Below are 26,653 nucleotides of genomic sequence, written 5' to 3'. Positions count from 1 at the left end.
TCTGATATAACCTTCTCAGGAATCCCTTGTGCTGCAAATAATTTTCAGTTTCAGAATCACTGCAGGAGCAGTGGTGCTCTTGAGCTTTTCCAAATCAAAGTATCGGCTGTTGTAATCAACCACCACTATGTAGTCATCACTATTCCAAGTGAATAAATCAGTACTGACAGTTTGCCATGGCCGGTTTGGTATAGGATGGAAATGAGAGGCACTTTTGCATTGGACATTCAATATCCAAGGCAAATGGAGCACTATTCAACCATGCTGGCGATCTGTTTGGACATACCAGGCCAAAAGAGACTGTCTCTAGCACATTGTTTCAATTTCTCAATTCCCATGTGGCCTGCATGAATGTGTTTAAGCATCTCTTCTCTCAGCTGTATGGGAATTTTGATCTTTTCTCCTTTGAAGACCATACCGCCCATCTCCAATAACTCATCCCTATGATTCCAGTATTCGAGGATGGCTGTAGGGCATCTGTTTCTTCCGGTAGGCCATCCTTCTTTGATTATTCTCTTTAGTGTGGACATTTGCAATGACTTTCTCGACAGTGTGTCAGCAACTGGAATATTTTTCCCAGGAATGTGTACAATGGTGAAACTGTACTTTTGCAATTGCCAAATCATCCTTTACAGTCTTGGTGGTGCTGCAGCAAGTGACTTTCTGAGGATCGCCTCCAGAGGTTTATGATCAGATTCCACTGTTATGTGTCATCCATAAACATATTGATGGAATCTTTTGCAACCCCAGAGGATAGCCAGGAGCTCTTTCTCGATCTGAGCATAGCTTATTTTGGAGTCTGTGAGTGACTTTGAAGCATATGCTAATGGTTTACCTTCCTGCAACAACACTGCACCTAATCCATTTTTGGAGGTATCAGCTTGCAGTGTGAGGTCTTTGCTTGTGTCAAATAAATGTCTTTCATCTTTTGGAAGGCTGCATCATGTTGCTTGTCCCATACAAACTCATTGTCATGCCACATTAGATGTCTCAGAGGTGCATCGATGTCAGCCTCCACCTTGTGAGTGTCTGGTTGGATTCCATCTTTGGAAAGACGGTGGCCGAAATATCTGTCTTCTGGAACGCACACAGTTCTTTTCTCTGTATTAAGGTGCACCTGTTGCAGACCTTGGGGGTCTAGAGGTGGATCCATGCCGAGGCAAGATGGGGACATTGTCTGACCGAGAGCCTGTGCCGTGAACTTTGTGGCCAGTAGGGCGTATTCTGTTGACGAGCACACTTCATCCCTTATCTCTGGATCAAAATCACCCTCGTGCAGATCTCTCAATGCTTTGTCCTGGTAGACTTGCAGGGCAGCCATTGCATGCAGGGCAGAGGCAGTCTGGGCAGTGGTGTTGTAAGCCCTTGTCATCAGTGACGAGATAAACTTACACAACCTGCACGGAGCCTCTGATGATTTCTCTAGGTGGCGTCATTTTGTGGGCATAAATGCAACGCATGTTCTGGCTGAAAAAGGTGGAGTCTCCTCATGCACTTCTGGGAAGAAAGGAACCAGGGAAAAGTGCGGCTATGTGTCATGCTCCAACCCTAGAAAACAATTGTACAACTACAAATGATCAGGGCTAGGCATCTGGTCAAGCACGATGCTCGCTGCCACCCAGGGAAGCATGGCTGCCAAATCAGCATCAGCCTAAGACTGGGCTGTGGGGTGGAAACCACAGACCAATACCCGTGGGTGGAAGCCCACATAAGTCATCGGCCTCGGAAGGCATAATCCCGTCCTCCAATGCTTCGACTGACAACTGATTACCCTTTTAAAAAATAGTCTTGACTGCAATGTCCCCATGGCTATGTTCTAGCAGTGAGAGCAAGAACCATCCTCGCATGTCTCCGTGTGAGCTCAGGCATTCAAGGCAGCGATTGTGTCCAACCAAGTCAGATAAAAATTCCCCACACACAGAAAGAAACGGGCAGAGCAGCATCTTTAAAAAGACGCAATCCACCATGTAGCTCTTACAGAGGAATTTTCTCATTCTAGAAGGAAATGCCTCTTTCAGACAACCACTGGAGTACCATGGGGATCTCATCGCACTCTTCTGTGCACCCAAGAGAGAGAGAGAGAGACCAAAATACGCTCTTAATCCAGCACATACTGTATACATAGTACTCTATAATCAGAGACACAAATCAGAAATACAAATACCTGTATGTCCAGGGGAATGGCTGACATGCAAATTCCACTTGTCAATTTCCTTGTTTCTCCCAAGAGTGACCCCTAGTGTCAGTTTTGACACAACGTTGAAGTGACTGATAGAAATGGATCATGATTCTATGCATGCTAAAACCAATGTGATTTATATTTATAACTGAGAGTGCACAGTCAAAAATAGTTTGTTCAATTAATTAATTAAATTATTTTTTTTATACATTTTATAATTAATTAAGTAATTTTAGATCTCCTCTAAAGACCTAGAGGAGAACTAGTCCCCCGATTAAGGATTAAATCCCCCTGGATTCTCCCAATGATTTTTTCTTGATTTCTGTCACAGATGAAGGTTGGGTTCCTTGTCACCGCCACCTCTGCCTTGCTTAGTTGAGGACACATAATATTTAGCAATATTATTGATTTAACTGTACTGACACTATTGAATGAGAACTGAACTGAGCTTGACAATGCCATAACTTTTTTTTTTGGTAATACTTTATTTTAAAGTTAGGGCCTTAAACAAAGCCTCACCCTAACCCTATAGTAAGTACATGTAGTTATTATTGTATAAGTACAGTGTAACATGAAAACCTTATAATAAAGTTTGTAAAATGTAGTTAACTAAAACTTGGAATTTGGCCAGAAGGAATTGGGCTGTTGGATGGATGCAGAACAATGTCAACTGTCACTATATATAGGCCTCCTCTCAGACAGATTGGATAGATCATTTGAACTAGTTCCTCTCAAATCATGCTAATAGGCTTTATGCAGCAGGAATCGTGACGTGTTTCCGACTACATTCTCTACTGGGCTAACAGTTTCCAGTTCTGTCTTTACATCTGACGCTAAACCTCGCGAGATAGTTGGGTATAGCGCTTAACTTAAAAGCAAAAAACATTTCTGGTTGTTAGTATATATAGTTTTTGGGGCGGCAGTGGCTCAGTGGTTCATGTAGGTTGTCTACAAACCAGAAGGTTGGTGGTTCAATCCCTGGTTCCACCTGACCAAGTGTCGAAGTGTCCATGAGCAAGACACCTAACCCCAGCTGCTCACGACGAGCTGGATGGCGCCTTACATGGCTGACATCGCCGTCGGTGTATGAATGGGTGAATGTGAGGCAAAAATGTAAAGCGCTTTGGATAAAAGCTCTATATAAATGCAGTCCATCCATCCATTTCCATTTAGTTTTTGACGTCTTAACCATGGAGAAAAAGGTTTTCCGATACCAAAAGCTCACACACCAAACACCAGTCTTTAGTCAGTGTGGGGACCGAACTCACACACCAAACGCCAGTCTTTGGTCACTGTGGGGACCGAACTCACACACTAAACGCCAGTCTTTAGTCACTGTGGGGATCGAACTCACAAACTAAACCCCAGTCTTTGGTCACTGTGGGGACTGAACTCACACACCAAACACCCGTCTTTGGTCACTGTGGGGACCGAACTCACACACCAAACGCCAGTCTTTGGTCACTGTGGGGACCGAACTCACACACCAAACGCCAGTCTTTGGTCACTGTGGGGACCGAACTCACACACTAAACGCCAGTCTTTAGTCACTGTGGGGACCAAACTCACACACCAAACGCCAGTCTTTGGTCACTGTGGGGACCGAACTCACACACCAAACACCAGTCTTTAGTCAGTGTGGGGACCGAACTCACACACCAAACGCCAGTCTTTAGTCAGTGTGAGGACCGAACTCACACACCAAACGCCAGTCTTTGGTCACTGTGGGGACCGAACTCACACACCAAACACCCGTCTGTAGTCAGTGTGGGGACCGAACTCACACACCAAACACCCGTCTTTGGTCACTGTGGGGACTGAACTCACACACCAAACACCTGTCTTTGGTCACTGTGGGGACTGAACTCACACACCAAACGCCAGTCTTTAGTCAGTGTGGGGACCGAACTCACACACTAAACGCCAGTCTTTAGTCAGTGTGAGGACCGAACTCACACACCAAACGCCAGTCTTTAGTCACTGTGGGGACCGAACTCACACACCAAACACCCGTCTTTAGTCAGTGTGGGGACCGAACTCACACACCAAACACCCGTCTTTAGTCAGTGTGGGGACCGAACTCACACACCAAACACCAGTCTTTAGTCAGTGTGAGGACCGAACTCACACACCAAACACCCGTCTTTGGTCACTGTGGGGACCGAACTCACACACCAAACACCCGTCTTTAGTCAGTGTGGGGACCGAACTCACACACCAAACACCCGTCTTTGGTCACTGTGGGGACCGAACTCACACACCAAACACCAGTCTTTAGTCAGTGTGGGGACCGAACTCACACACCAAACACCCGTCTTTGGTCACTGTGGGGACTGAACTCACACACCAAACACCTGTCTTTGGTCACTGTGGGGACTGAACTCACACACCAAACGCCAGTCTTTGGTCACTGTGGGGACTGAACTCACACACCAAATGCCAGTCTTTGGTCAGTGTGGGGACCGAACTCACACACCAAACACCAGTCTTTAGTCAGTGTGGGGACCGAACTCACACACCAAACACCCGTCTTTGGTCACTGTGGGGACTGAACTCACACACCAAACGCCAGTCTTTGGTCAGTGTGGGGACCGAACTCACACACCAAACACCAGTCTTTAGTCCGTGTGGGGACCGAACTCACACACCAAACACCCGTCTTTGGTCACTGTGGGGACTGAACTCACACACCAAACGCCAGTCTTTGGTCACTGTGGGGACCGAACTCACACACCAAACACCCGAACTCACACACAAAAGACAATCTGCAGTACTTTAGACAAAACAGGAGCTCCAATTTGCTCCATGCTTTAATTGATTTTGTAGATGTTTGTTTTATATGTATAAACAACATTGTTAGTACTTTTCAAGGTTGAGTAAAAAAATGTGTAATACAGTATATGACATTTTCAAAACTCATAACATCAGTACGTCACCATAGCCAAGTCAAGAAACATTAGCTTAAAACATTCATGAAGATGTTCACAGTAAACACTATACGAGTTTAAAAAAATTATGAATTACTAAAACCCTTCATGACCAACACTGCATTCTCAAGTAACTTTAGCATTAAAGTCTACCATGCCTGCGTTTATAGAAGAAAAAAATATATACATTTGAAGCAGATAAGGATTATACAATAATATGGAACTGATGGTCTATTTAGTTATAACCATGTGACTATGGACGCTTGTTTTAAAGCTATAAAAGCTTGTTTCTACCAATGAACAATTTAATCTGCCAGTGTGCCAATGAATGTGTCAGATCTTTTCTGTTTAGAGCGGAGATTTTTGATGTAAAATTTAAGTGTGGACCACTCTCTATTTTTAAGTGCAAGTTCCGCCTCTTTACACCTCATGCAGTCCGCCTTTCCTGGAATTTTGCGGTTGTTAATAAACCTCATCATATGCGCCTCCACAGCCTGTATCTCATGTTTGTTCCAGGCCGTCTTCTTAACGTAACCTGTGGGGGGAACACATTAGCATTTTACTCATGAGAAGCACTTGCATCAACAATGCATCAACCAGTGGTTTTATTTCACTGAGTGGTACAGTTCAGTACAGTACGGTTGGGTAACCCTGATCAGGCTTGTGTTTTCACTGCCAATAGTACCCTTACTTGGTAGGCGGGGTGTATGCTGGAAAGCACGACATTTTTGTTAATGTCAGTTTTAATGAACAATAATATCCATTATAAAAGGTATAAGTACAAAGTATAAGAGTCTTATATAAGAAGAAATAAATAAAGCAAGCAAAGATTTCAGTCAAAGTATGCTACAAAATCAGCGGTGTGCTATCGTAAAATTCAAAATAAATATATAAAGTTAAATATCATTTGTGCTCAGTCAAAACGTCATGACCAGGAACAAATAGATTCATGAGCCCACAAATGCATGTTAAAGGGTTAGTTCACCCAAAAATGAAATGTCATTAACTCCTCTCCCTAATGTCGTTCCACACCCGTAAGACCTCTGTTCATCTTCACACACAGTTTAAGATATTTTATATTTAGTCCGAGAGCGTATGCAAGTGTATGCACACTATACTGTCCATGTCCAGAAAGGGAATAAAAACATCATCACAGTAGTCCATATGAGACATCAGTGGGTTAATTAGTCTCTTGAAGCATCGAAAATACATTTTGGTCCATAAAATAACAAAAACTACGACTTTATTCAGCATCGTCTTCTCTTCCGCGTTCTACAAAAAAAGATTCAAACGGCCATGAATCAGTGAATCGATCAATGATTCGAACAAAAACTACGACTTTATTCAGCATAAATAAAAATATCACTGCTGCTTTGAGTACTGAACTTTTTGATTCTGTTCACAGCTGAACTGCTCCGGACTGGCAAAATCTGTAACTTTTCTTCTTTACCTTTTGGTGAAGCAGTAAAGCTCATGCCACTATCTGATGTGTAACTCTCTGATGTGTCAGGAATGTACTCTTCCTCACTGACAGATAACTCATCTTCACTCGATCCATCTGAGTACTCAGCAATCTTCCATCTAGCCTTGAAAGACAATGACCATTCAGTTAATTTTATCCTCTATCATAGGCTATTCTCTATTCTATTCTGTTCTGTTCTGATCTGTTCTGTTCTGTTCAAGCTATTCAAGTAATTAACACTTACTCTGGTGTTTTTTGCTCTTTTGGATGTTGTGGTACAAGCGGAATGTTGTTCACTAATTGCAAATGGTGCACGATTCCTTCTGATGTCATTTTGAATGTCTGTATGGTCATCATCACTGTTTACACTGGAATTTTCAAAGAGATCATCCGAATCATCACGGATCTCTAAAAACAAAAACATCACAATGAAAAGTTTTAAATTATCTAAAAAAAGTATGTTTCTCATATAATGAAAAAGAACTGTTGCCTTTTTTACACTTTAAAATGAATGTGTAAAATCTGTATCTTTTAAGTCAACATTTGTTAAACGCTCTATCCATGTCTATCAATTTAAAGGGATAGTTCCCTCAAAAATGAAAATTCTATCATTAACATTACTCATCCTCATGTTGTTCCAAACCCATAAGACCCTTATTCATCTTCAGAAAACAGATTGAAATAATGTTGATGAAATCTGAACTTTTGCCTGTCATTCTAACTCCAGATGGAGAGAAAGAAAGCACTTGGATATCACCAAAAATATCTTGTGGCCAAGAATGTCTTATGGGTGTGAAACGACATGAGGGTGAGCAATTAATTAAAATTAAAATTTTTGGGTGAACTATCCCTTTAACCAAACAGGTCGTGAACCATTACCAAACAATATTAAAAACAAACAATATAGTAACCAAGCACCTTAAGACTATTCTAGTGAAATTAGAAATTATACACCTCTGACTATAACTTAATATTGCAATGAAATTGTATTAGACAATTGTAGATTGTACATCAGAATTATACAGTTAGTTATTAATTGGATTTTTAGCTGTGTTGTATTTTATGCACAATAAACGACTGGAGAATTCCCATGTCACTAGATGCATTTTAATTAAGACCAATCAAAATAAACCGCATATGTACGAAATTGTTGAATTATTCACAATAGCAACTTGCATTTAGAAAACATATTTTAAGGTGGTCCAAAATACTTTTATTTGTCCTTTTAAATGTACTTCACATTATTCAGCTAAAAATAATGCAATTTCGGTATGAGAAGATAGAGACAGACAGATAAAGAGGCACAGACAGAGACAGACAGATATAGAGGCACAGACAGATAAAGAGGCACAGACAGAGACAGACAGATATACAGGCACAGACAGATAAAGAGGCACAGACAGAGACAGACAGATATAGAGGCACAGACAGATAAAGAGGCACAGACAGATACAGACAGATAAAGAGGCACAGACAGATAAAGAGGCACAGACAGAGACAGACAGATAAAGAGGCACAGACAGATAAAGAGGCACAGACAGATAAAGAGGCACAGACAGATATAGAGGCACAGACAGATAAAGAGGCACAGACTGATAATAAATACACATACCTCAGCTGTGAATCGTGAAGTGCTTGCAGTAGTTACAGAATCCTCAGAGCAGTTCTCTATGGCTGTCATGTTGTCATCATCCTTGCATGGAGGCTGTAATAAAGTTATATAAAAAATAGTTACAAGTCTTTACTTATTAGACAAGGTCCCCACCATGCCAAACCTGTGAAGTGTGTGTACCAAAGGGTTTGAATGACTTTCCTAAAACTACAGGTCCCCACAATGCACATTACACTGGAAACAGTGTGTAAGACTTTCCAATGTCAAAACCAAATATAAGAAATTAATAGACAGACAGATAAAGAGGCACAGACAGATAAAGAGGCACATACAGATAAAGAGGCACAGACAGATAAAGAGGCACAGACAGATAAAGAGGCACAGACAGATATAGAGGCCCAGACAGATAAAGAGGCACAGACAGATAAAGAGGCACAGACAGATATAGAGGCACAGACAGATATAGAGGCACAGACAGATAAAGAGGCACAGACAGATATAGAGGCACAGACAGATAAAGAGGCACATACAGATATAGAGGCACAGACACAGACAGACAGATAAAGAGGCACAGACACAGACAGACAGATAAAGAGGCACAGACAGATAAAGAGGCACAGACAGATATAGAGGCACAGACACAGAGAGACAGATAAAGAGGCACAGACAAGGACAGACAGATAAAGAGGCACAGACAGATAAAGAGGCACAGACACAGACAGACAGATAAAGAGGCACAGACACAGACAGACAGATAAAGAGGCACAGACAGATATAGAGGCACAGACAGATAAAGAGGCACAGACAGATAATAAATACACATACCTCAGCTGTGAATCGTGAAGTGCTTGCAGTAGTTACAGAATCCTCAGAGCTGTTCTCTATGGCTGTCATGTTGTCATCATCCTTGCATGGAGGCTATAATAAAGTTATATAAAAAAATAGTTACAAGTCTTTACTTATTAGACCAGGTCCCCACCATGCCAAACCTGTGAAGTGTGTGTACCAAAGGGTTTGAATGGCTTTCCTAAAACTACAGGTCCCCACAATGCACATTACACTGGAAACAGTGTGTAAGACTTTCCCATGTCAAAACCAAATATAAGAAATTAATAGACAGACAGAAAGAGGCACAGACAGATATAGAGGCACAGACAGATAAAGAGGCACAGACAGATATAGAGGCACAGACAGATAAAGAGGCACAGACAGATAAAGAGGCACAGACAGAGACACACAGATAAAGAGGCACAGACAGATAAAGAGGCACAGACAGATAAAGAGGCACAGACAGATATAGAGGCACAGACAGATATAGAGACACAGACACAGACAGACCGATAAAGAGGCACAGACAGAGACAGACAGATAAAGAGGCACAGACAGATAAAGAGGCACAGACACAGACAGACAGATAAAGAGGCACAGACAGATAAAGAGGCACAGACACAGACAGACAGATAAAGAGGCACAGACAGATAAAGAGGCACAGACAGATAAAGAGGCACAGACACAGACAGACAGATAAAGAGGCACAGAGATATTAAATACACATACCTCAGCTGTGAATCGTGAAGTGCTTGCAGTAGTTACAGAATCCTCAGAGCAGTTCTCTATGGCTGTCATGTTGTCATCATCCTTGCATGGAGGCTGTAATAAAGTTATATAAAAAAATAGTTACAAGTCTTTACTTATTAGACAAGGTCCCCACCATGCCAAACCTGTGAAGTGTGTGTACCAAAGGGTTTGAATGACTTTCCTAAAACTACAGGTCCCCACAATGCACATTACACTGGAAACAGTGTGTAAGACTTTCCCATGTCAAAACCAAATATAAGAAATTAATAGACAGACAGAAAGAGGCACAGACAGATAGAGGCACAGACAGATAAAGAGGCACAGACAGATAAAGAGGCACAGACAGAGACAGACAGATAAAGAGGCACAGACAGATAAAGAGGCACAGACACAGACAGACAGATAAAGAGGCACAGACAGATAAAGAGGCACAGACAGAGACAGACAGATAAAGAGGCACAGACAGATAAAGAGGCACAGACACAGACAGACAGATAAAGAGGCACAGACAGATAAAGAGGCACAGACAGAGACAGACAGATAAAGAGGCACAGACAGATAAAGAGGCACAGACAGAGACAGACAGATAAAGAGGCACAGACAGATAAAGAGGCACAGACACAGACAGACAGATAAAGAGGCACAGACAGATATAGAGGCACAGACAGATAAAGAGGCACAGACAGATAATAAATACACATACCTCAGCTGTGAATCGTGAAGTGCTTGCAGTAGTTACAGAATCCTCAGAGCAGTTCTCTATGGCTGTCATGTTGTCATCATCCTTGCATGGAGGCTGTAATAAAGTTATATAAAAAATAGTTACAAGTCTTTGCTTATTAGACAAGGTCCCCACCATGCCAAACCTGTGAAGTGTGTGTACCAAAGTGTTTGAATGGCTTTCCTAAAACTACAGGTCCCCACAATGCACATTACACTGGAAACAGTGTTTAAGACTTTCCCATGTCAAAACCAAATATAAGAAATTAATAGACAGACAGAAAGAGGCACAGACAGATAAAGAGGCACAGACAGATATAGAGGCACAGACAGATATAGAGGCACAGACAGATATAGAGGCACAGACAGATAAAGAGGCACAGACAGAGACAGACAGATAAAGAGGCACAGACAGATAAAGAGGCACAGACACAGACAGACAGATAAAGAGGCACAGACAGATAAAGAGGCACAGACAGAGACAGACAGATAAAGAGGCACAGACAGATAAAGAGGCACAGACACAGACAGACAGATAAAGAGGCACAGACAGATAAAGAGGCACAGACCGAGACAGACAGATAAAGAGGCACAGACAGATAAAGAGGCACAGACACAGACAGACAGATAAAGAGGCACAGACAGATATAGAGGCACAGACAGATAAAGAGGCACAGACAGATAATAAATACACATACCTCAGCTGTGAATCGTGAAGTGCTTGCAGTAGTTACAGAATCCTCAGAGCAGTTCTCTATGGCTGTCATGTTGTCATCATCCTTGCATGGAGGCTGTAATAAAGTTATATAAAAAATAGTTACAAGTCTTTACTTATTAGACAAGGTCCCCACCATGCCAAACCTGTGAAGTGTGTGTACCAAAGGGTTTGAATGGCTTTCCTAAAACTACAGGTCCCCACAATGCACATTACACTGGAAACAGTGTGTAAGACTTTCCAATGTCAAAACCAAATATAAGAAATTAATAGACAGACAGAAAGAGGCACAGACAGATAAAGAGGCACAGACAGATAAAGAGGCACAGACAGATAAAGAGGCACAGACAGAGACAGACAGATAAAGAGGCACAGACAGATAAAGAGGCACAGACAGAGACAGACAGATAAAGAGGCACAGACAGAAAAAGAGGCACAGACACAGACAGACAGATATAGAGGCACAGACAGAGACAGACAGATATAGAGACACAGACACAGACAGACAGATAAAGAGGAACAGACAGAGACAGACAGATAAAGAGGCATAGACACAGACAGACAGATAAAGAGGCACAGACAGATAAAGAGGCACAGACAGATAAAGAGGCACAGACACAGACAGACAGATAAAGAGGCACAGACAGATAAAGAGGCACAGACAGCTAAAGAGGCACAGACACAGACAGACAGATAAAGAGGCACAGAGATATTAAATACACATACCTCAGCTGTGAATCGTGAAGTGCTTGCAGTAGTTACAGAATCCTCAGAGCAGTTCTCTATGGCTGTAATGTTGTCATCATCCTTGCATGGAGGCTGTAATAAAGTTATATAAAAAAATAGTTACAAGTCTTTACTTATTAGACAAGGTCCCCACCATGCCAAACCTGTGAAGTGTGTGTACCAAAGGGTTTGAATGACTTTCCTAAAACTACAGGTCCCCACAATGCACATTACACTGGAAACAGTGTGTAAGACTTTCCCATGTCAAAACCAAATATAAGAAATTAATAGACAGACAGAAAGAGGCACAGACAGATAAAGAGGCACAGACAGATATAGAGGCACAGACAGATATAGAGGCACAGACAGATTTACATTTTACATTTACATTTAATCATTTAGCAGACGCTTTTATCCAAAGCGACTTACAAAAAAGGGGAGAGTAATAGAAGCAACGGAACAGACAAGGCCAAAAACCTGTAAGAGCTGTAAGAAATCTCAATTAATTAGCACAATACACAATTTTTTTTTTTTTTTTTTTTTTTTTTTTTTAAAGACAGACATCTACAACAAAAACTCACGTCCGCACAGTGCCGAACACTGGATTTTGATAGCTAAGATAGCTACAACCCATTAGGACTAAGGCTGTTGCCCCAGCTGTTGTCGTTAATGCAGATTCAGTGGCCCAATGGGTTGGTTTTGTATTGTAGCTAAACGCGCAGCAATAGCCATCTACAACAAAAACTCACGTACGCAATATACAGAACACTGGATTCTGATAGTTAAGATTACTATGTAACATACCCGCCTGAAGGCGCAAATCCGGATGAGAGACGTAGATATGATCCCGGAGTGTACGCTTTTGGTCGTTGCTGTGGTGATCAGTAAGTGCTATTCTGTATTGGTCAAGTGCAAATGGAAAAGATGTGTCTTAAGATGTTTTTTAAGAATGGCTACAGACTCGGCAGCACGAATTGAGATCGGCAGGTCATTCCACCAAGTAGGAACGGTCCAGGAAAATGTCCGTGAGAGCGATTTCAAGCCTCTTTGGGATGGAACCACGAGGCGCCGCTCGTTCGCAGAACGCAAGCTTCTGGAGGGTGTGTAAGTCTGAGCAAGTGAATTTAGGTATATTGGTGCCGAGCCAGAGGTTGTTTTGTAGGCGATAACTAGTGCCTTGAATTTGATGCGAGCAGCCATTGGCAACCAGTGCAGTTTGATGAAGAGAGGCGTAACATGCGCTCTCTTCGGCTCATTAAAGACCACTCTCGCCGCTGCATTCTGGATCAGCTGCAAGGGTTTGATAGTGCATGCTGGAAGCCCAGCCAGAAGAGCATTACAATAATCCAGTCTGGAGAGAACAAGAGCTTGAACCAGGAGTTGTGCAGCCTGTTCTGATAGGAAGGGTCTAATCTTTCTAATGTTGTATAAAGCAAATCTGCAGGACCGGGCTGTTGCAGTAATGTGGTCAGTGAAGTTTAACTGGTCATCAATCACAACTCCAAGGTTTCTTGCTGTCCTTGATGGAGTTATGGTCGATGAACCAAGCTGAATGGAGAAATTTTGATGAAGTGCTGGGTTGGTTGAGAAAACAAGTAATTCTGTCTTTGCAAGATTGAGTTTAAGATGATGCTCTTTCATCCAGTCAGAAATGTCTGTCAGACAGGCAGCGATACGAACACTGACTGTAGGATCATCTGGTTGAAATGAGAAGTAGAGTTGAGTGTCATCCGCATAGCAGTGATAGGAGAAGCCGTGTTTCTGAATGACAGAACCTAATGATGACATGTAGATGGAGAAGAGAAGTGGTCCAAGGACTGAGCCCTGGGGAACCCCAGTAGCTAGATTATAAGACTTAGACACTTCACCTCTCCATGACACCCTGTAGGACCTACCAGAGAGGTAAGACCTGAACCACTGGAGAGCAGATCCTGAGATCCCCGTCCTCTTAAGTGTTGACAGGAGGATCTGGTGGTTAACTGTGTCAAAAGCCGCAGACAGATCCAGCAGAATGAGCACTGAGGATTTGGAAGCTGCTTTTGCCAGTCTCAGTGCCTCAGTTACCGAGAGCAAGGCCGTCTCAGTCGAATGGCCGCTTTTGAAGCCGGATTGGTTGTTGTCTAGGAGGTTGTCCTGTTCAAGAAACCTAGAGAGTTGATTGAACACAACTCGCTCAAGGGTCTTTGCAATGAAAGGTAGAAGGGATACCGGTCGGTAGTTTTCTAAAAGTGCTGGATTCAGAGAGGGTTTCTTAAGCAGTGGGGTTACCCGAGCCTGCTTAAATGCTGTGGGAAAGGTTCCCGTGTGAAGAGAAGTGTTGACAATGTGAGTGAGTGCAGGAGTGATTGAAGAAGAAATAGCCTGAAGGAGGTGAGTGGGAATAGGATCAAGTGGACAGGTAGTAGGGTGATTGGAAAGGATGAGTTTAGAAATATCTGCCTCGGAGAGTGGAGAGAAGGATGGAAGCGTGTTCGTGTTAGTTGTTGAGATGTGCGTGTCAGTTAGTGATGAGGAGAACTGTTTGCTAATGAGAGCTGTTTTGTTGGTGAAAAATGATGCAAAGTCATCAGCTGTAAGAGTTGATGAAGGAGGGGGAGGAGGTGGACAAAGGAGAGAGGAGAATGTTTTAAAGAGTTGGCGAGAGTCAGAGCAATTGTTGATTTTGTTGTGGTAGTATGTTGTTTTAGCAGTGGAGACATTTGTAGAGAAAGAAGAGAGAAGAGACTGATAAAAGGCAAGGTCAGTATTGTTTTTAGATTTATGCCATTTCCTCTCTGCCGCCCTGAGTCCAGAGCGATGTTCACGGAGAACTTCAGACAGCCAGGGGGCAGATGGGGTGGGGCGGGCTGGTCTGGATGAAAGGGGGCAAAAACTGTCTAAGGAGGATGTTAGAGTGGAGCAAAGAGTGTCAGTAGCACTGTTAGTGTCCAGTGCTGAGAACTGAGCAGGTGGAGGGAGTGAAGATGAAACCATAGTGGATAGGCGAGAGGGAGAGAGTGAGCGTAGATTACGCCGAAAGGTAATCTGTGTAGGAGTATGTTTTGTATCAGGAGTCAGTATGAGGTTAAGAGTGATGAGAAAGTGGTCTGAGGTGTGTAATGGAGTAACTAAAGTGTTGTCTGTGGAGCAGTTGCGTGTGTAGACCAGGTCTAATTGGTTACCTGATCTGTGAGTAGCCGTAGTAGATACTAACTTAAGGTCAAATGAAGTCAGTAGAGTGCTGAAGTCTGCAGCTAGGTGTTTATCAAGATGGATGTTGAAGTCGCCAAGCAGAATCAGTGGAGTGCCATCCTCAGGGAAGCTAGAAAGTAACACATCCAACTCCTCCACAAAGTTACCGAGGTGACCTGGAGGACGATAGACCACTACCACATGGATTTTAACAGGGTGAGTAATAGTGATTGAGTGCGATTCAAATGAATTGGCCGGTAGAGACGGTAATGGATCAAATTTCCAATCATTCGAGATAAGCAAACCAGTTCCCCCACCCCTCCCAATAGGCCGAGGAGTGTGTGAAAAAGTATAATTGCTTGAGAGTGCTGCAGGAGTGGCAGTGTCCTCTGGTTTGATCCAGGTCTCAGTTAGGGCCATGAGGCTAAGCTGAGAATGAGTCCCAATAGATGAAATAAAGTCTGCTTTGTTTACAGCCGACTGGCAATTCCAGAGACCAATTGGAATAAAGAGTAAAGTAGCAGAGGATGTTAGGAGATAGCGCAAATTATTAGGATTACGGCGTCTCGTGCGTACGGAGCGTGATTTACGAGTGCTAGTAGTTATAGTTGAGATTTGAAAGCACATGGTGAAAAGGCCAGATAGGAATTAGAGCTGAACACAAATAATGAAAAGGAAGATGATGCTCAAGTGCCTTGCCGGGGTCCTTGCTCGGGAGGAGTTGCACTGGGAAGAGTTGAAGTCTTTACACTCGTCGGTCTTCACACAAGGAGGGCTTCACACTGCCGCTTCCGCTGCCGCGGACTATCACGCTATTTATACTCACTTGAGTATCGTTATTGAAAGCAGCTGGGAACGCCCCCAACAAACTCGCTTCCAACGTGGCAATGACCAAACAAATGCTAACTCAACAAATGCTAACTCCCACACACACCCAGAGAATATACCCAAACTAATAATACACACCTCAGCACTACACAGACACACTTATCCAACAACAAATGAACAAACAATCAAATGAGAAAAGTTACAAACACTTACAGAGTAGTTGTCTATCAGTCAATTGAATTGCTTCTCTCTAGCCAAAATGTTTCAAACACACAAGGCTTTTAATACCTCGCTGGCCACGCCCCCAACAAACTCGCTTCCAACGTGGCAATGACCAAACAAATGCTAACTCAACAAATGCTAACTCCCACACACACCCAGAGAATATACCCAAACTAATAATACACACCTCAGCACTACACAGACACACTTATCCAACAACAAATGAACAAACAATCAAATGAGAAAAGTTACAAACACTTACAGAGTAGTTGTCTATCAGTCAATTGAATTGCTTCTCTCTAGCCAAAATGTTTCAAACACACAAGGCTTTTAATACCAGACAGATAAAGAGGCACAGACAGATATAGAGGCACAGACAGATAAAGAGGCACAGACAGAGACAGACTGATAAAGAGGCACAGACAGATAAAGAGGCACAGACACAGACAGACAGATAAAGAGGCACAGACAGATAAAGAGGCACAGACAGAGACAGACAGATAAAGAGGCACAGACAGATAAAGAGGCACAGACACAGACAGACAGATAAAGAGGCACAGACAGAGACAGACAGATAAAGAGGCACAGACAGATAAAGAGGCACAGACCGAGACAGACAGATAAAGAGGCACAGACAGATAAAGAGGCACAGACACAGACAGACAGATAAAGAGGCACAGACAGATATAGAGGCACAGACAGATAAAGAGGCACAGACAGATAATAAATACACATACCTCAGCTGTGAATCGTGAAGTGCTTGCAGTAGTTACAGAATCCTCAGAGCAGTTCTCTATGGCTGTCATGTTGTCATCATCCTTGCATGGAGGCTGTAATAAAGTTATATAAAAAATAGTTACAAGTCTTTACTTATTAGACAAGGTCCCCACCATGCCAAACCTGTGAAGTGTGTGTACCAAAGTGTTTGAATGGCTTTCCTAAAACTACAGGTCCCCACAATGCACATTACACTGGAAACAGTGTGTAAGACTTTCCCATGTCAAAACCAAATATAAGAAATTAATAGACAGACAGAAAGAGGCACAGACAGATAAAGAGGCACAGACAGATATAGAGGCACAGACAGATAAAGAGGCACAGACAGAGACAGACAGATAAAGAGGCACAGACAGATAAAGAGGCACAGACACAGACAGACAGATAAAGAGGCACAGACAGATAAAGAGGCACAGACAGAGACAGACAGATAAAGAGGCACAGACAGATAAAGAGGCACAGACACAGACAGACAGATAAAGAGGCACAGACAGATAAAGAGGCACAGACCGAGACAGACAGATAAAGAGGCACAGACAGATAAAGAGGCACAGACACAGACAGACAGATAAAGAGGCACAGACAGATATAGAGGCACAGACAGATAAAGAGGCACAGACAGATAATAAATACACATACCTCAGCTGTGAATCGTGAAGTGCTTGCAGTAGTTACAGAATCCTCAGAGCAGTTCTCTATGGCTGTCATGTTGTCATCATCCTTGCATGGAGGCTGTAATAAAGTTATATAAAAAATAGTTACAAGTCTTTACTTATTAGACAAGGTCCCCACCATGCCAAACCTGTGAAGTGTGTGTACCAAAGGGTTTGAATGACTTTCCTAAAACTACAGGTCCCCACAATGCACATTACACTGGAAACAGTGTGTAAGACTTTCCCATGTCAAAACCAAATATAAGAAATTAATAGACAGACAGAAAGAGGCACAGACAGATAAAGAGGCACAGACAGATATAGAGGCACAGACAGATATAGAGGCACAGACAGATATAGAGGCACAGACAGATAAAGAGGCACAGACAGAGACAGACAGATAAAGAGGCACAGACAGATAAAGAGGCACAGACACAGACAGACAGATAAAGAGGCACAGACAGATAAAGAGGCACAGACAGAGACAGACAGATAAAGAGGCACAGACAGATAAAGAGGCACAGACACAGACAGACAGATAAAGAGGCACAGACAGAGACAGACAGATAAAGAGGCACAGACAGATAAAGAGGCACAGACCGAGACAGACAGATAAAGAGGCACAGACAGATAAAGAGGCACAGACACAGACAGACAGATAAAGAGGCACAGACAGATAAAGAGGCACAGACACAGACAGACAGATAAAGAGGCACAGACAGATAAAGAGGCACAGACACAGACAGACAGATATAGAGGCACAGACAGATAAAGAGGCACAGACAGATAATAAATACACATACCTCAGCTGTGAATCGTGAAGTGCTTGCAGTAGTTACAGAATCCTCAGAGCTGTTCTCTATGGCTGTCATGTTGTCATCATCCTTGCATGGAGGCTGTAATAAAGTTATATAAAAAATAGTTACAAGTCTTTACTTATTAGACAAGGTCCCCACCATGCCAAACCTGTGAAGTGTGTGTACCAAAGGGTTTGAATGGCTTTCCTAAAACTACAGGTCCCCACAATGCACATTACACTGGAAACAGTGTGTAAGACTTTCCCATGTCAAAACCAAATATAAGAAATTAATAGACAGACAGAAAGAGGCACAGACAGATAAAGAGGCACAGACAGATAAAGAGGCACAGACAGATATAGAGGCACAGACAGATATAGAGGCACAGACAGATAAAGAGGCACAGACAGATAAAGAGGCACAGACAGATATAGAGGCACAGACAGATAAAGAGGCACAGACAGATACAGACAGATAAAGAGGCACAGACACAGACAGACAGATAAAGAGGCACAGACAGATAAAGAGGCACAGACAGATAAAGAGGCACAGACAGATAAAGAGGCACAGACAGATAAAGAGGCACAGACAGAGACAGACAGATAAAGAGGCACAGACAGATAAAGAGGCACAGACAGAGACAGACAGATAAAGAGGCACAGACACAGACAGACAGATAAAGAGGCACAGACAGATAAAGAGGCACAGACACAGACAGACAGATAAAGAGGCACAGACAGATAAAGAGGCACAGACAGAGACAGACAGATAAAGAGGCACAGACAGATAAAGAGGCACAGACAGAGACAGACAGATAAAGAGGCACAGACAGAAAAAGAGGCACAGACACAGACAGACAGATATAGAGGCACAGACAGAGACAGACAGATATAGAGACACAGACACAGACAGACAGATAAAGAGGAACAGACAGAGACAGACAGATAAAGAGGCACAGACAGATAAAGAGGCACAGACACAGACAGACAGATAAAGAGGCACAGACAGATAAAGAGGCACAGACAGTTAAAGAGGCACAGACACAGACAGACAGATAAAGAGGCACAGAGATATTAAATACACATACCTCAGCTGTGAATCGTGAAGTGCTTGCAGTAGTTACAGAATCCTCAGAGCAGTTCTCTATGGCTGTAATGTTGTCATCATCCTTGCATGGAGGCTGTAATAAAGTTATATAAAAAAATAGTTACAAGTCTTTACTTATTAGACAAGGTCCCCACCATGCCAAACCTGTGAAGTGTGTGTACCAAAGGGTTTGAATTACTTTCCTAAAACCACAGGTCCCCACAATGCACATTACACTGGAAACAGTGTGTAAGACTTTCCCATGTAAAAACCAAATATAAGAAATTAATAGACAGACAGAAAGAGGCACAGACAGATAAAGAGGCACAGACAGATAAAGAGGCACAGACAGATATAGAGGCACAGACAGATATAGAGGCACAGACAGATAAAGAGGCACAGACAGATATAGAGGCACAGACAGATAAAGAGGCACAGACAGATATAGAGGCACAGACAGATAAAGAGGCACAGACAGATATAGAGGCACAGACAGATAAAGAGGCACAGACAGATATAGAGGCACAGACAGATAAAGAGGCACAGACAGATATAGAGGCACAGACAGATAAAGAGGCACAGACAGAGACAGACAGATAAAGAGGCACAGACACAGACAGACAGATAAAGAGGCACAGACAGAAAGAGGCACAGACAGATAAAGAGGCACAGACAGATAAAGAGGCACAGACAGATAAAGAGGCACAGACAGAGACAGACAGATAAAGAGGCACAGACAGATAAAGAGGCACAGACAGAGACAGACAGATAAAGAGGCACAGACAGATAAAGAGGCACAGACAGAGACAGACAGATAAAGAGGCACAGACACAGACAGACAGATAAAGAGGCACAGACAGATAAAGAGGCACAGACACAGACAGACAGATAAAGAGGCACAGACAGATAAAGAGGCACAGACACAGACAAAGAGGCACAGACAGATAAAGAGGCACAGACAGATAAAGAGGCACAGACAGATAAAGAGGCACAGACAGATATAGAGGCACAGACAGATAAAGAGGCACAGACAGATAATAAATACACATACCTCAGCTGTGAATCGTGAAGTGCTTGCAGTAGTTACAGAATCCTCAGAGCAGTTCTCTATGGCTGTCATGTTGTCATCATCCTTGCATGGAGGCTGTAATAAAGTTATATAAAAAAATAGTTACAAGTCTTTACTTATTAGACAAGGTCCCCACCATGCCAAACCTGTGAAGTGTGTGTACCAAAGGGTTTGAATGGCTTACATAAGAGGTGTCATGATTCCATGATTACATTAAGGAGTACTTGATTTAAAAAAATATATGATTACTTGTTTAACTGTCGATTAACTGGCAAAATACCTAAAGTGGTTCATTCTATGGATGAGAATCCATGAAACGCATTAAACCGCTTTTCTACGGCTGCACTATGCATTTAAACCATTTTAAACTCTTACTTTAGCAAAGTGCTATTGTGAATTCACTAAGTCCACTATTCCATTAAATAAAAGATAAATTAAATTAAACCTTGACTAACACAGGATAATATATTATCTTACTAAATATTCTGTTCATTGAAGTTTGCATGTTTTGACGGCCACATATTCTTGTTCAGGAAGTGACAGTAGCCGTAGCAATTCTGTTGTACAGAAATGGCCAAATGTGAATGATCAAGTGAACATTTGAATTAAATTGTTGTTTAGTCAGTATTTTTTAAATATTACATATTTTGACATTTTTGTTTAATAAAACCATACAACTTGATTCAAACTTTAAAACCATAAAACAATGCTTTGATACTTGATTTGAACCAAAATTATTATTGCTTCATTGCTATTATATATGTATTTTAAGCAATTTTAAAGGCTTTTATTCCCTCACATACATTTATCACCACAAAAAAAAAAAAAAAAAATTATTGTAGTGGTGTCATTGCATCACCTGTTAACAATGCCATACCCGCATAGAAACGTCATAAATTTTATATATATGCAATGACACCACTACAATGGTTAAAATTTCTTATTTGAATTAGAATTTCTTTGGTTTCAAACATAGTTGGAAACATTTGGGATAATGTAGGGAGGTCAACAAAAATATAGAGCATTGTTCTAGTTGTTTATTTATATACTTTATCCATTTCCTCTACTATACAAATTATAAAAGTTGTCAAATTTTGCCAAACCTTTCTCCAAGGCCAGTGACTTCCTCCGTAGTCATGTGCGAGTTCCTCTCCAGAAATGATATCTCTTGCAGCGAATAGGCACAAACAAGGTTTTCCCTCAACGATAATCCTTTTCATTGTACAATTTGGGTTTATGTGATCATCATATATAAGGCGGCCAAGGGAGCCATCCTCATGAGTAGCATCAATGCTTCAGGAAACAAAAAATAATCATTTTGTCTAATAAACCACAGCAAGACAAATTTGAATGTGAACAAAATGAAATTAACTTTTTTACTGTAAATTTTAAAGTGTATTCATTAAACAAACAAACAAAAAACAAAACACCCTACCTCCACTTCTTGTTCTGCCAGATGAAGTCAAACATAAAAAAAGTGTCATGATTGGCCTCTCTTCTTTTTTCAGCTTCAATTAAGGTGATCGTTTCTCCCCTATATTCGACAACAAAATCTCCTTTAATAAAAGGAATTAAGGCAAACACTCCAAAACCTGAAAAAAGGGGGGAGTGGGAGAGAGAGAGACAATTGAATTCCTTGCAGACATGTAACTAATACATTTATGGTAAGTAAAATGTAAACAACTTTTAAGCTTTGTAATAGTTTAAGTTAAACTGTTTAACCAATGTATTCAACATGCTTTCACAATGCATGCTTATTTCTTTCATTAATTACAGATACTATCACAAAGAGCAATTTAAACTGCTGAAACAAACAATATTCTTTATATTCCAATGGACCCAAATTCCATGAAATAATCATGGTTACTTATTTAGTATTTTTTAAACCACTTAAATCATAGTTAAAACATATGTTATTAACTTTATATTTAACACTCATGTTACCAATAAGAAACGAGTCCTGCTAGCAATACTAGGCTCTGCTATAAGTTTTCATCATGGTAACAAAAATAAGAAATAGCAGATTCATAATTAATTGGTGGAAGATTTCCTATTCATGGCTATGATATATATTTATATTTCCCGGGCCATGTTGGGAGCGCCGTACTTCTAATCACAATCCAGTCACAACAACAAAGTTCTTTACAAACCTAACAGTTACCTTTATAATCGTTTATGTGTTTGGCCTCCAGTGCGTCGGTCTTGTCGATGCCACGGAGAACATGATCTTCCACTTCTTTTAATGGTTTTATTCTTCTCTGTCTCATTTCAACAGGCCGCCTCTCGTCGTTCCTCTGGTTCCAGTGATTCAGCGATGTCACGCGGTCGCGCAATCTCCCAACACGCCGCAGTTTATAACACTTACAATACGCAGTAACATGCACATGTAAACACTTCAAATTGTATAATGATGTGAAGTTTTAATTTATCAATAGTTCATTCGACACATTCAATATTATGATTCTGATAAAAAACGTTAACGTTAATTAATCTCATTAGAAAACTCCATTGCATCAACATTCTTAAAAATAATTCGAATTTGTGATGTTTATTTATTGAATTATGTAATTTAATATTTACAAGTAGGTTAATTACCTGTAAGAATGTACTTTCCCCGTTGGCAGACACTGTTTTAAGAGTTTTTTTGTCGTTTAATTAAGCGATTCGCGCATGAGCAGTTGAAAAAATGTGTACCTTCATGTATTACGTCATATCTGTGTGCATAGGTGCAGTTCCGCGACCAGGCTACAGGGGCGCTGTAGAGCAGTGCAGCCACACACACTCATACACAAAAGTCCGGTTTTTGTTCATGGAGGGGATCATTAAAAAAAACTGCAGTAGGCATATCAGCACCGCCTCCTGAGCCGATTACAAGCAAAACATTGTGGGGACCGGCGATTTGGTCCCCACTATGTTTTTGGTCCCCACTATGTGAGTGTGCAAACGTGTTGAGGACCCCACTATGTAATAAAAACAAACACACACACACACACACACACACACACACACACACACCACACACAGATGATTCGGTGGGCGTGTTCCTTTTTCTGGTTAGAGCAGAAAACAGGCTGTACACAAAACCTGTTTATTCTGCCGAGGTCGATCCCTGGGTGCTTCAACACCTAAAAGAGCAAATTTTCCTCACAAAAAGAGCTACACGGGTGACATGCCGTCCTTTTCAGGATGGCTTTCCACCCGTGTGTTTCTGGATGCGGTCGTTTCCTGTCGCCCGCTGATGGTCACAAGCGCTGTATCACGTGACTGTGCTTAGATCATGCTGAAGCAGCGTTTGTGGATAGTTTGTGTTCCCACTGCGGGAACATGACTATCTCGGCGCTTAGGTCGAGACTCGCCTACCTCTGGGAAGGAGGAGGCCCCCTACCCATAGCTCCATTTAGGTCTATTCCTGCCCAGCAGAATAGACCTACTTTGACAGATGGCCGGGGTGACCTGAGGATCACAGTTAGGGCAAACCCGTCGAGTGAGCCTCCGTGGGATCCTAATCCCTCACAAGCGCCGCAACCGGTGGTGCTTCCGGATGACCCAATCGGCCCCCCACATGCACGGCCGACGGTGTCGTTTGGGGCACCTGCGGACGACCAGATGTTGATCGCTGTATTGGAGGGGGAGTTTCAGTCCTCTGGGGATGAAGATTCGGCTGTACTGCCTCCCTCTGGGAGAGTGGCAACGGTCGAGTCGGACCCGGAGTTGACAGCTGTGCTTTCCCAGGGACGTCGAAAAGGTTGGGCTTGAGTGGAACCCTCCACTACATCCCGAACCTTCTAGGTTGGATGATTGGTTTCTCGGAGCGAGCTGTGCTGGTTCTCAGCATCCCGCCCCGGTACCTTTCTTCCCAGAGGTGCATTAGGAGCTGTCTAGGTCGTGGTAGGTCGTGCTCGAGCACCTCAGCTAGTGGGGGCTTCAGGTCCACCGGGAGAAGAGCAAAGCCTGCCCGGCGCAGAGGTTCCCTTTTCTCAGTATGGAGCTGGATTCGGTTGCCCTGACAGTGCGCCTCACCGAGGAGTTCAAATGCAGGACGGCGGTCCCACTGAAACAATTTCAGAGGCTCCTGGGGCATATGGCATCTGGAGCGGCAGTCATGCCGCTCAGGGTGCTCCATATGAGACCGCTTCAACGCTGGCTACATGGCCGAGTCCCGAGGTGGGCGTGGCACAGTGGATCCCTCTGTGTCTTAGTTACACCAAAGTGCCACCAAACCTGGGTGCCCCAGGGTGGTCTGACCCTGTGTTTCTATGGGCGGGAGTGGCCCTAGAACAGGTATCCGGGCATCCGGTTGTCTCCACGGATGCCTCATCCACCGGCTGGGCTGCCACGTACAACGGGCTTGCGGTTTCAGGGCCTCAACTGCAATGGCACATCAACTGCCTAGAGTTGTTAGCAGTTCGTCTTGCCCTGAGCCGTGTCAAGACGCAGCTCCAGGGCAAGCACGTTCTGGTCCATACGGACAGCACTGCGGTTGTACATTTACATTACATTTACATTTAATCATTTAGCAGACGCTTTTATCCAAAGCGACTTACAAAAAAGGGGAGAGTAATAGAAGCAACGGAACAGACAAGGCCAAAAACCTGTAAGAGCTGTAAGAAATCTCAATTAATTAGCACAATACACAACACATTTTTTTTTTTTTTTTTTTTTTAAAGACAGACATCTACAACAAAAACTCACGTCCGCAAAGTGCCGAACACTGGATTTTGATAGCTAAGATAGCTACAACACATTAGGACTAAGGCTGTTGCCCCAGCTGTTGTCGTTAATGCAGATTCAGTGGCCCAATGGGTTGGTTTTGTATTCTAGCTAAACGCGCAGCAATAGCCATCTACAACAAAAACTCACGTACGCAATATACAGAACACTGGATTCTGATAGTTATGATAACTATGTAACATACCCGCCTGAAGGCACAAATCCGGATGAGAGACGTAGATATGATCCAGGAGTGTGCGCTTTTGGTCGTTGCTGTGGTGATCAGTAAGTGCTATTCTGTATTGGTCAAGTGCAAATGGAAAAGATGTGTCTTAAGATGTTTTTTAAGAATGGCTACAGACTCGGCAGCACGAATTGAGATCGGCAGGTCATTCCACCAGGTGGGAACGGTCCATGAAAATGTCCGGGAGAGCGATTTCATGCCTCTTTGGGATGGAACCACGAGGCGCCGCAGAACGCAAGCTTCTGGAGGGTGTGTAAGTCTGAGCAAGTGAATTTAGGTATATTGGTGCAGAGCCAGAGGTTGTTTTGTAGGCGATAACTAGTGCCTTGAATTTGATGCGAGCAGCCATTGGCAACCAGTGCAGTTTGATGAAGAGAGGCGTAACATGCGCTCTCTTCGGCTCATTAAAGACCACTCTCGCCGCTGCATTCTGGATCAGCTGCAAGGGTTTGATAGTGCATGCTGGAAGCCCAGCCAGAAGAGCATTACAATAATCCAGTCTGGAGAGAACAAGAGCTTGAACCAGGAGTTGTGCAGCCTGTTCTGATAGGAAGGGTCTAATCTTTCTAATGTTGTATAAAGCAAATCTGCAGGACCGGGCTGTTGCAGTAATGTGGTCAGTGAAGTTTAACTGGTCATCAATCACAACTCCAAGGTTTCTTGCTGTCCTTGATGGAGTTATGGTCGATGAACCAAGCTGAATGGAGAAATTTTGATGAAGTGCTGGGTTGGTTGAGAAAACAAGTAATTCTGTCTTTGCAAGATTGAGTTTAAGATGATGCTCTTTCATCCAGTCAGAAATGTCTGTCAGACAGGCAGCGATACGAACACTGACTGTAGGATCATCTGGTTGAAATGAGAAGTAGAGTTGAGTGTCATCCGCATAGCAGTGATAGGAGAAGCCGTGTTTCTGAATGACAGAACCTAATGATGACATGTAGATGGAGAAGAGAAGTGGTCCAAGGACTGAGCCCTGTGGAACCCCAGTAGCTAGATTATGAGACTTAGACACTTCACCTCTCCATGACACCCTGTAGGACCTACCAGAGAGGTAAGACCTGAACCACTGGAGAGCAGATCCTGAGATCCCCGTCCTCTTAAGTGTTGACAGGAGGATCTGGTGGTTAACTGTGTCAAAAGCAGCAGACAGATCCAGCAGAATGAGCACTGAGGATTT

At 42.7% G+C, this 26,653-nt stretch overlaps 2 protein-coding genes across 2 annotated transcripts; both read right to left on the bottom strand.

Moving 5' to 3' along the window:
- Positions 1-4,953: 4,953 nt before the first annotated feature.
- On the bottom strand, positions 4,954-25,621 carry LOC137043262 (uncharacterized). The gene is made up of 15 exons (XM_067419456.1): positions 22,684-25,621; positions 21,958-22,114; positions 21,626-21,815; positions 20,505-20,597; positions 19,455-19,547; positions 18,374-18,466; positions 17,557-17,649; positions 16,878-16,970; positions 11,920-12,012; positions 11,177-11,269; positions 10,462-10,554; positions 9,738-9,830; positions 9,006-9,098; positions 8,181-8,273; positions 4,954-5,641 (listed from the first exon to the last, which is right to left on the bottom strand). Exons 1-15 carry the CDS (start codon positions 22,787-22,789, stop codon positions 5,582-5,584), a joined length of 1,536 nt encoding a protein of 511 aa, XP_067275557.1. The 5' UTR covers positions 22,790-25,621; the 3' UTR covers positions 4,954-5,581.
- On the bottom strand, positions 25,622-26,653 carry LOC137043785 (uncharacterized). The gene has a single exon (XM_067420204.1). The coding sequence runs from the start codon at positions 26,411-26,413 to the stop codon at positions 25,622-25,624; it is 792 nt and encodes a 263-aa protein (XP_067276305.1). The 5' UTR covers positions 26,414-26,653.

The sequence above is a fragment of the Pseudorasbora parva genome, chromosome 16, assembly GCF_024679245.1.
Source record: "Pseudorasbora parva isolate DD20220531a chromosome 16, ASM2467924v1, whole genome shotgun sequence".
NCBI lineage: Eukaryota > Metazoa > Chordata > Actinopteri > Cypriniformes > Gobionidae > Pseudorasbora > Pseudorasbora parva.
Note: the sequence above shows the minus strand (reverse complement) of the source record. Positions and strands in the feature narration are given on the sequence as shown.

Coding starts and splice junctions, on each gene's coding strand:
- LOC137043262 (XM_067419456.1), bottom strand. CDS start 22,789: ATGAGACAGAGAAGAATAAAACCATTAAAAGAAGTGGAAGATCATGTT. Junction 11,270..11,919: donor CTTCACGATTCACAGCTGAG/GTATGTGTATTT, acceptor ACTTTATTACAG/CCTCCATGCAAGGATGATGA. Junction 9,831..10,461: donor CTTCACGATTCACAGCTGAG/GTATGTGTATTT, acceptor ACTTTATTACAG/CCTCCATGCAAGGATGATGA.
- LOC137043785 (XM_067420204.1), bottom strand. CDS start 26,413: ATGTCATCATTAGGTTCTGTCATTCAGAAACACGGCTTCTCCTATCAC.